General features: G+C 42.6%; 1 protein-coding gene across 1 annotated transcript; it reads left to right on the forward strand.

Moving 5' to 3' along the window:
* Positions 1 to 9,717: 9,717 nt before the first annotated feature.
* On the forward strand, positions 9,718 to 10,466 carry LOC123114769 (uncharacterized). The gene is made up of 2 exons (XM_044536186.1): positions 9,718 to 9,888; positions 10,286 to 10,466. Exons 1-2 carry the CDS (start codon positions 9,755 to 9,757, stop codon positions 10,464 to 10,466), a joined length of 315 nt encoding a protein of 104 aa, XP_044392121.1. The 5' UTR covers positions 9,718 to 9,754.
* Positions 10,467 to 11,138: the final 672 nt, after the last annotated feature.

Raw genomic sequence — 11,138 nt, forward strand, 5'->3', positions numbered from 1 at the left:
TCACCTAGATACTCCATTGTCACCTCAAGTATCCGTGGGCATGATTATACGATATGCATCACACAATCTCAAATTCATCCAGCCAACACAAAGTACTTCAAAGAGTGCCCCAAAGTTTCTACCGGAGAGTCAAGAAAACGTGTGCCAACCCCTATGCATAGGTTCATGGGCGGAACCCACAAGTTGGTCACCAAAACATACATCAAGTGGCACGTGATATCCCATTGTCACCACAGATAAACACGGCAAGACATACATCAAGTGTTCTCAAATAAAGGCTCAATCCGATAAGATAACTTCAAGAGGGAAACTCAATTCATCACAAGAGAGTAGAGGGGGAGAAACATCATAAGATCCAACTATAATAGCAAATCTCACGATACATCAAGATCGTGTGAAGTCGAGAACATGAGAGAGAGAGAGAGAGAGAGAGATCAAACACATAGCTACTGGTACATACCCTCAACCCCGAGGGTGAACTACTCCCTCCTCATCATGGATAGCGCTAGGATGATGGAGATGGCCATCGGTGATGGGCTCCCCCTCCGGCAGGGTGCCGGAACGGGCTCCCGAGAGGTTTTTGGTGGCTACATAGGCTTGTGGCGGCGGAACTCCTGATCTATCTTTATATTCGATGTTTTTAGGGTACGTAGGCTTATATAGGCGAAAGAAGTCAGTCAGGAGGTGCTCGAGGGGCCCACGAGATAGGGGGGGCGCACCCAGTAGGGGGTGCCCCACTATCTCCTAGCCTCCTCGAGGATCTTCTAACGTGAACTCCAAGTCTCCAGGATGATATTCTTCCAAAAAACCACGATGCTGAAGGTTTCATTCCGTTTGGACTCCATTTGATATTCCTTTTCTTCGAAATACTGAAACAGGCAATAAAACAACAATATGGGTCGGGCCTCTTGTTAATAGGTTAGTCCCAAAAGTAATATAAAAGTGTATAATAAATCCCATAATCATGCAAAACAGATAATAAAATAGCATGAATGCTTCATAAATTATAGATACGTTGGAGATGTATCACTCCTAGGCACGACGATGGAGCATGGGGCGGTCGGTGGCCGCGGTGACACGTGGCGGCTGCGCTCGGGGAGGCGGGGGCCGTGGTAGAGGGCCGGCAGCGGCGGCTTGAACCCTAGGTCTCGTGCTCGGGAAGGGCTCCGGTGGTGGGCTCGGGGAGGAGGCGGCGCTCGGGGGGGGAGGGAGGGGGTGGGTGGGTGCGGCGAAGGCGAGGGAGGGGGTGGGTGGGGGCTGCGGAGCCCGGGAGCGAGGTCGCCGGTGGGTGGTGCAGCGGTGGTGGTGGAAGGGGATCGGGGGCGGTGGCGAGAGGGGAGAAGGACGAACGGGTAGGCGAGGGGCGAGATGGGAGAGGGACGAGGGGTGGATATTTTAGTGGGGGAAGGTTAGCAATGGCGCACCTCCTAGTGGTGCGCCATAAATACCTTGATAGCAATGGCGCACCCTCCCTCGATGCGCTATTACTAACTTTTTTTGGATTTTTAGTTGTATCTAATAATTCTTTAGAAAATGATGATCAAATTTGAAAACATTTATGAATGTGAAAAAATATCATCAAATTTGAAAACATTTATGAAAAGATATGAATATGAAAAAATATCATCAAATTTGTTATTTGAAAATATATTTTTTGGATTTTTACTTGCATCTTATAATTTTTTAGAAAACATTTATGAATATGAAAAAATATCATCAATGAAAAAATATTCATGAATTCAAAAAGAGCCCATGAAATTTAAAATTATTCATGAGTTCAAAAAATATTAACAAATTCAATACTTTTTTTGAGTTAGAAATTCAATATCAGAATAAACCTAAATAAAAATTGGTATACTAATAGCGCACCTCCTAGGGGTGCGCCATAAGTACCTTGATAGCATTGGCGCACCTTCTCCTGGTGCGCCATTAGTAACTTTTTTTGGATTTTTAGTTGCACTCATTTGTGAATTGGTAAAACATTTATGAATATGAAAAAATATCATCAAATTTGAAAAAATATTCATGAATTCAAAAAGTGCCCATGAAATTTCAAAATATTCATGAGTTCAAAAAATATTAACAAATTCGATACTTTTTGTGAGTTAGAAATTCAATACCAGAATTAACCTAAATATTAACAAACTCAATACTTTTTTGTGAGTTAGAAATTCAATACCAGAATTAACCAAAAACCTATTCACGATGCCTTCGGTCATCGTGCGGACCATGATCGCCTGCGGGGTAGAGCAAAATGATATTTTAGAACCAAAAAAAATCGGCATGACTTTGCCTAAAAATAGGACCACAAAGAATGCATAGTGCCAAATTCTCGCTGAAATGGAAATTGAATCAACATTCTGGCAAAATATTGGCAACTATCGCATTTCAAATACCGATACCTGCAAACACAAACATATGCAACACCACAAATATACGTAGATCTAGGCTGTAAAAAGTGCATGTGCACGTTGTTGGAGGGAGAAAAAAGTAGATCTACAACATAAAGAAAGCTCTCCCCTTACTTACCTATCAAAAATGGAAATTTAACCACTTAATTTGGGTGAATCTATGGTGCAAATGAGGTGAGGAGGAGGAGGCACCCGAGACAAGCTTGGAGGAGGTGGTGGAGAGAATGAAGTGGGGAAAGTGAGTATGGTAGGTGGTTGTCCAAAATATCTAGGTGCTCTCAGGTTACCAATGGCGCACCACCTAACTATGCGCCATTAGTAACCCTGGTTACTAATGGCGCACCTGTTATGTGGTGCGCCATTACTAGTTTTGCAAAAAAAAATTGTTAGTAGTGGCGCACCGTGGTGGTGGTGCGCCATTACTATTTTGAACTAGTAATGGCGCACTATCCCCTGGTGCGCCATTACTAGTTTTGAAAAAAAAGTAAAAAAAAAATTGTTAGTAGTGGCGCACAGAGTGTGTGGTGCGCCATTACTAGTTAAAACTAGTAATGGCGCACTATACCCTGGTGCGCCATTACTAGTTTTGAAAAAAAATGTTAGTAGTGGCGCACCGTGGGTGTGGTGCGCCATTAGTGATATGGACACTAATGGCGTACCTACACATGGTGCGCCACTGCTATATAGCAGTGGCGCACCACATATGTGGTGCGCCATTAATGTGCATATTAGCTATAGCCCTTTTCCTAGTAGTGGTTAAACTTGACGAGCCTAGCATGTACAGACATGGCCTCAAAACACAAGAGACCGAAAGTTCGAGTATGAGCCATATAGTAGATATGATCAACATGGAGATGTTCACCATTTCAACCACCTCATCTCACGTGATGATCGGACTTGGGTTGGTGAATTTGGATCATGCTACACTCGGACAACCGGAGGGATGTTGATTTGAGTGGGAGTTCTTAAGTAATATGATTAATTGAACTACTTGTCATGAACAATAGTGTAAGTTCCCTTTGCAAATTATGTTGTAGATCAATAGCTTGCGATGTAGCTCCCTATTTTAATAAGTTCCTAGAGAAATACTAAGTTGAAAGATATTGTGAGCAATTATGCAGACTAGGGTCGTAGTCTGAGGATTGTCCTCACTACTGCACATAAGGCTTATGTCCTTGATGCACCGCTCGGTGTGCCAACCCCTCTAGCGTCATTTGTGGATGTTGTGAACATCTGGCAGACACGTTTAGATGACTACTTGATAGTTTAGTGCGCCATGCTTTACGGCTTAGAATCGGATCTCCAAAGATGTTTTTGAATGCCATGGAACATATGAGATGTTCCAAGAGCTGAAATTGATATTTCAGGCTCATGCCCGTGTTGAGAGGTATGAGACCTTTGACAAGTTCTTTGTCTACAAGATGGAGGAGAATAGCTCAGCCAATGAGCATGTGCTCAGAATGTCTGGGTGCTACAATCGCTTGAATCAAGTGGGAGTTAATCTTCCAGATAAGATAGTGATTGACAGAGTTCTGCAGACACTATCACCAAGATAATAGAACTTCGTGATAAACTATAACATGCAAGGGATGGAGATGATCCTAGAGTTGTTTGCGGTAGGCCGCGGAGGTAGAAATCAAGAAGGTTCATGAAGTGTTGATGGTTAACAAGACCACTGGTTTCAAGAAGGGCAAGGGCAAGAAGGGAAACTTCATGAATGGAAAACCAGTTGCCGCTTTAGTGAAGAAAACCAAGGTCGAACCCAAACCGGAGACTAAGTGCTTCTATTGTAAGGGGAATGGTCACTGGTGGCGGAACTACCCCAAATACTTGGTAGATAAGAAGTTTTAGTGAAGAAAACCAAGGTTGAACCCAAACCCGAGACTAAGTGCTTCTATTGTAAGGGGAATGGTCACTGGTGGCGGAACTACCCCAAATACTTGGTAGATAAGAAGGCTAGAAACTTCAACAAAAGTATATTTGATATATGTGTAATTCATGTGTACCTTACTAGTACTCCTAGTAGCACATGGGTATTAGATACCGGTTTCGTTGCTAATACTGTAACTCGAAACAAAAAAAGCTACGGAGTAAACGGAGACTAGCTAAGGGCAAGGTGACGATGTGTGTTGGAAGTGTTTCCGAGGTTGATGTGATCACCATCGCATGATCCCTCTACCTTCAGGATTAGTGCTGAACCTAAATAAATGTTATTTGGTGTCTGCGTTGAGCATGACCATGCTTAGATCATGTTTACTGCAATATGGTTATTCATTATAGTCTGAGAATAATGGTTATTCTGTTTACATGAATAATACCTTCTATGGTCATGCACCCAACGTGAATTCTTTATTGAATCTCGATCGTAGTGATACACATGTTCATAACATTGAGGCCAAAAGATGCAGAGTTGATAATAATAATACCACTTTCTTGTGGCACTGCCGCTTAGGTCATATTGGTGTAAAGCGCATGAGGAAACTCCATGCTGATGGACTTTTGGAGTCACTTGATTTTGAATCACTTAACACATGCAAACCATGCCTCATGGGCAAGATGACTAAAACCCCATTTTGTAGAACAATGGAACAGGCAAGTGACTCGTTGGAAATCATACATGATGGTGTGTGCGGTCCGATGAGTGTTGACGCGTGCAGTGGATATCGTTATTTACTCACCTTCATCGATGATTTGAGTAGATACGGGTATGTTTACTTAATGAAGCATAAGTCTGAAACATTTGAAAAGTTCAAGCAATTTCAGAGTGAAGTTGAGAATCATCGTAACAAGAAGATTAAATTCCTAAGATCCGATCGAAGGGGAGAATATCTGAGTTATGAGTTTGGCAATCACTTAAGACAATGTGGAAGTGTTTCACAGTTGACGCCACCTGAAACACCATAGTGTAATGGTGTGTGTGAATGTCGTAATCGTACCTTATTGGATATGGTGCGTTCTATGATGTCTCTTGCCGATATACCACTATTGTTTTGGGGTTATGCATCAGAGACAACTACATTCATTTTAAATAGGGCACCATCTAAGTCCATGGAGACGACACCGTATGAATTGTGGTTTGGCAAGAAACCTAAGTTGTTGTTTCTTATGGTTTGGGGCTGTGATGCTTATATCAAAACGCTTCAGCCAGAAAAGCTCAAACCCAAAGCGGATAAATGTTTCTTCATAGAATACCCCAAGGAAACAGTTGGGTATACCTTCTATCTCAGATCCGAGGGTAAAGTGTGTGTCGCTAAGAACGGGTCCTTTCTCGAGAAAGAGTTCCTCTTGAAAGAATTGATTGTGAGGAAGATAGAACTTGACGAGGTTGTTGAACCTTTACTTCAATCAGAGAGTAGCGCAGCACAGAAAGATGTTTCGGTGGCACCTACGTTAGTTGAAGAGGAAGATAATGATGATGATTGTGATGCTTCGAATCAAGTTACTGTTGAACCTCGTAGGTCGACAAGGGTACGTACAGCTTCTGAGTGATACGGTAACCCTGTCTTAGAGGTCATGTTGTTGGACAACGGTGAACCTACGAGCTATAGAGAAGCGAGGGTGGGACCGGATTCCAACAAATTGCTAGGAGCCATGAAATCTGAGATAGGATCCATGTATGAGAACAAAGTATGGACTTTGGTGGACTTGCCCGATGATCGGCAAGCCATTGAGAATAAATGTATCTTTAAGAAGAAGACATGCATTGATGAAGCTCGACTTGTCGCAAAGAATTTTTCACAAGTTCAAGGAGTTTACTACGATGAGACTCTCTCACCCGTAGCAATGCTTGTGTCTGTCAGAATTGTGTTAGCAATTGCTACATTTTTTCATTACAAAATCTGGCATATGGATATCAAAACAGAGTTTCCTTGACGGTTTTTGTGAGGAAAGGTTGTATGTGATACAACCAGAAGGTTTTGTGGATCCTAAGGATGCTAAAAGGTATGCAAGCTCTAGCTATCCTTCTATGGACTGGATCAAGCATATCGGAGTTGGAATATAAGCTTTGATGAGGTGATCAAAGCTTTTGGGTTTATACAAAGTTCGCAAGAAATTTGTATTTACAAGAAAGTGAGTGGGAGCAATACAACATTTCTGATAAGTATATGTGGATGACATATTGTTGATCGGAAATGATGTATAATTTTTGGAAAACATAAAGGGTTGTTTGAAAGGAGTTTTTCAAAGGAAGACCTGGGTAAAACTGCTTACATATTGGGCGTCAAGATCTATAGAGATAGATCAAGACGCCTGATAAGACTTTCACGGAGCACATATACCTTAACATGGTTTTGATGGAGTTCAAAAGGGATTATTCAAAGAAGGAGTTCTTGCCTGAGTGGTAAGGTGTGAAGTTGAGTGAGACTCAAAGCTCGACCACGACAAAAGAAAGAGAAAGGACGAAGGTCGTCCCCTATGCCTTATCCATAGGCTCTATATGATATGCCATGTTGTGTACCACGCCTGATGTGTGCCTTGCCACGTGTCTGGCAAGGGGGTACAAGAGTGATCTAGGAGTGGATCACTGGACAGCGGTCAAAATTATCCTTAGAGTAATAAGGTAATGTTTCTTGGTTATAGAGGTGATAAGAGTTTGGCGTAAAGGGATACGTCGATGCAAGCTTTAACACCTAACCAGATGAGTCTCAGTAGCAAACCAGATACGTATAGTGGAGCATCCATTTGGAATAGCTCCAAGTGGAGCGTGGTAGCACCATCTACAATATGACATAAAGATTTGTGAAGTGCACATGGATCTGAATGTTGTAGACCCGTTGACTAAAACCTCTCTCCACAAGCATAAATGATCAAACCCCAGAACTCATTGAGTGTTAATCACATGGTGATGTGAACTAGATTATTGACTCTAGTAACTCTTTGGGTGTTAGTCACATGGCAATGTGAACTATGAGTGTTAATCACATGTCGATGTGAACTAGATTATTGACTCTAGTGCAAGTGGGAGAATGTCAGAAATATGCCCTAGATGCAATAATAAATTGGTTATTATCATATTTCCTTGTTCAAGATAATCGTTTATTATCCATGCTATAATTGTATTCACCGGAAACTCAAATACATGTGTGGATACATAGACAACAATGTGTCCCTAGTAAGCATCTACCGAACTAGCTCGTTGATCAAAGATGGCTATGGTTTCCTAGCCATGGACATGAGTTGTCATTTGATAACGGGATCACATAATTAGGAGAATGATGTGATGGACAAGACCCAAACTATGAACGTAACATATGATCATGTCAAGTTTATTGCTATTGTTTTCTGCATGTCAAGTATATGTTCCTATGACCATGAGGTCATGCAACTCGCTGACATCGGAGGAGTACCTTGTGTGTACCAAAATTCACAACGTAATTGGGTGACTATAAAGGTGTTCTACAGGTATCTCCGAGGGTGTTTGTTGAGTTGGCATGGATCAAGACTGGGATTTATCACTCTGTATGACGGAGAGGTATCTCTAGGCCCTCTCGGTAATACAACATCACAAGAATCTTGCAAGCAATGTGACTACTGAGTTAGCCACGAGATCTTGTATTATGGAACGAGTAAAGAGACTTGCCGGTAACGTGATTGAATTACGCATAGAGATACCAACGATTGAATCTTGGGCAAGTAATGTACCGATAGACAAAGGGAACTACATACGGGATTAGTTGAATCCTTGACATCGAGGTTCGACCGATAAGATCTTTGTAGAATATGTGGGAACCAATATGGGCATCCAGGTCCCACTACTAGGGAAAACCCTAGTGGTAGCGCTTGAAATATGCATAGCAGTAGCGTTGGGTCCAGCGGTACTGCTATCGCGCTACAGCTAAACCCTAGTAGTAGCGCTGGTATGGGCAGCGCTACTAGTAAGTATTGTTAGCAGTAGGGCTTCCGGGACCAGCGCTACTGATAACTATCTATAACGCTTGTTCAGATGACGCGCTGCTACTAAGCTAGCGCTTCTAGTAGGTGCTTTCCAGCGCTACTGCTAATATTCCTGATTTCACATATTTGCACCACTCTATGTATTTGTGATGTATTTATACAGGCTCTATACAATGGTTTCATCACATCATACTAAACATACACTATTCTCACATATCATAGACATACAGTAGTCTCGTCATACCATCATCAGCAGCATCGTTCAACACAAATATCATCACATCTGGAAAATAGCGATACACAAGTGCGATCATGTCATGTCTCGAATAAGTGCAACTGCATGGTCATGGCACACACACACAAGTTTCATCATCTCTATCTAAACCATGATGTAGAAGAGAAGAGCGATCAACATGAGCAAGAGCGCGACTACGTAGTACCGGCGGTCCCGCCCCTGCTCATGCTGGAGTGTCCACCTAAAGTAACTACTTTCCGTTTCAGCTCTGGTGTCGAACCCTCTATGGCTAGCACCCGGGTACCTGTGCACCTGGGCCTGAGCGGCTGGCCCGTGGTCGTAGACTCCTGGAACCCTCCCAACGTACACGGCGTAATAGTCCTTCGCCATCTCTGATCTATGTACCTGCCATCCCTTGCTAGCGGAGGTACAATCGAGGCATGGTTGAGCTGCATCCAGTGACGGCCGCCGGACAGCTAGCTGCAAAGGGCGGTTCCCGAAGCTGCAACCGCCCGTTGGTCGAGCTGCATACCGCAACGCACCCGACGACGAGCTGCAACCGTGCAGTACAAGCTGATGGAGGGGCCGGCGACGACGAGCTACAATAGGTGATCTGGATTGCCGGATCTGGCTTTGCTGGAACAAGTGTTTTTTTTTTGCTGGAACTAGTAATTCTTTTTGCTACTACCATTTTCTTTGTTTGCTACAATCAAATCAATTGTCAATGAGAGTCTCCCTGTTGTTATTTTTGCTGGAACCAGCATTTATTTTTGCTGGAACTAGCATTTTTTTTGCTTCAATCGACCACTGAAGTTCTCCAGCTGAGATTGATTTTGCTGGCACCGATGTCCTTTTTTGCTGGAACCTTATAATGTTTTTGCTTCAACCGAAGACTGAGGATTTTGTTGCTTTTTAGATCTTTTTTGCGGCGACGGCGGTGCTGTCGATTTTTTCTAATTTTGCTACCAACGTTTTATTGGTTTTTGCTGGAACCGTCAAGAATTTTTGATACGACCGGTGGAATTTTTTGCTGCGACCGGCAAATTAAGGACGAGGAACAACACGAGCTCTACGGCGGGTGCTGCAGCCGGCGACGTGCGGCTCTACGAGCCGCGGGGAGCCTCGCCGGAGATGCGCTGCGGGGGCTTTGCTGGAGCTAGGCCTCGCCGAAGATGCGCCGCGGCGGCCTTGCTGGAGCTGGGCCTCGCCGGAGATGCGCCGCGGCGGCCTTGCTGGAGCTGCGCGGTGCTGCGAGCCGTGGGGATCTCGCCGGAGATGCGTCGTGCTGCGAGCTGCAGTTGATCTCGCCGGAGATGCGCCACGGGACCCGAGGAAGAAGAAGCTGGGGTGATTTTCTATTTTTTTTGCTTCAGATCCAACTGCCGCGCGTTTCACATCGAGCGGCTATGGCTGGACCGGCCGAAAGTTTCGGTCGGTGCGCCGGCGCCTAGTGATGCCCATAAACTATTCTAGTTTTACTATGTTTGGATTACTAACATTATATCGACCTATTTTCTAACAAAACTTTTAAGTTATATCCAATCGCTATCTAGGTATTTATTGCGCTTAAATATATCTAATGCATTTTCAACCATTTCATAAATTATTTAACACTCACTTTAGTATTTCCCTTCTACATAATAAACGTTATTTTCATCAATCTTCATGAGGTCTCCTGAACCTTACCTAATGTCCTCATAAAATAATTTATGTGTACGCTCTCATGTGTGAAATTTATTTGCAGGATCATTCGAAACCGGAGTACTGCACTAAGAGGTAAGCAGTGCAAGATGCCGTACCTGTCGGACCTTGAAAGCAATGTTGAACTACTGCAGCAGGAGACTAACTCACTACCTACAAGAGTGCAGTCGATGGAGGTTTGTAATTCTGCTGACTTATTACATGATCATGAGCAGATGTTTTAGTGGTTTTGCTATTTCTCTATTTATAATTATTTAAGTGAGAACCAGTTTATTAGATTACAGGATTCATGACTGTACAAAATTAGATTAAAAAAATCTTAATCTCGTGGTTGTATCATCCATATATAATGCGTTGAGAAAGGTTTTTTTTAGAGAAAATGGCATAAAGTTGAATTTCAAATTAATGAAGGCATCAACGAGAGCTAGAATATTTCGTGCTGAATACAAAGGCAAAAGCGTGATAAAAAAACTTCTTTTTGTTAAGAATTTACATAATAAATTGATGTTTTATACAATCTTCTTCTTATTTCTTTTGAATATATGTTTGGAGAGTACAACTAATGGGCTTGTAACTGAAAACAATATGATGAAGCTCAAGCTGCATTGATTGGATCAACAATACAAGCTGATGAATGGTATTTTTCTCTCTTTCCTTGCATCTCAAGTAACTTATTTTATGTTCTTGTGGTGATGCAAAAAGGAAAACAGTGATCACCATTTTGCAATACAAACCAACACACATAACTTATTTATGCATGAAGTGAGTTGGAGATGGATGATGACATACAGATTTTTGATTGTGAACTTATACCATATGTTTATGTTTTTTCCTTCTTGGTTATATGAGGTTTGCACATTAGGATCAATATGCTATACTTAGCATGTATCTTGCTT

This window comes from Triticum aestivum, chromosome 5B (genome assembly GCF_018294505.1).
Source record: "Triticum aestivum cultivar Chinese Spring chromosome 5B, IWGSC CS RefSeq v2.1, whole genome shotgun sequence".
NCBI classification, from domain to species: domain Eukaryota; kingdom Viridiplantae; phylum Streptophyta; class Magnoliopsida; order Poales; family Poaceae; genus Triticum; species Triticum aestivum.

What these genes read in the sequence shown, in the direction of transcription:
- LOC123114769 (XM_044536186.1), top strand. Translation starts at nt 9,755, where the DNA reads ATGCGCCGCGGCGGCCTTGCTGGAGCTGCGCGGTGCTGCGAGCCGTGG. An exon ending in CCGAGGAAGAAGAAGCTGGG is followed by an intron (nt 9,889 to 10,285) that starts GTGATTTTCTAT and finishes ATTTATTTGCAG; the next exon opens with GATCATTCGAAACCGGAGTA.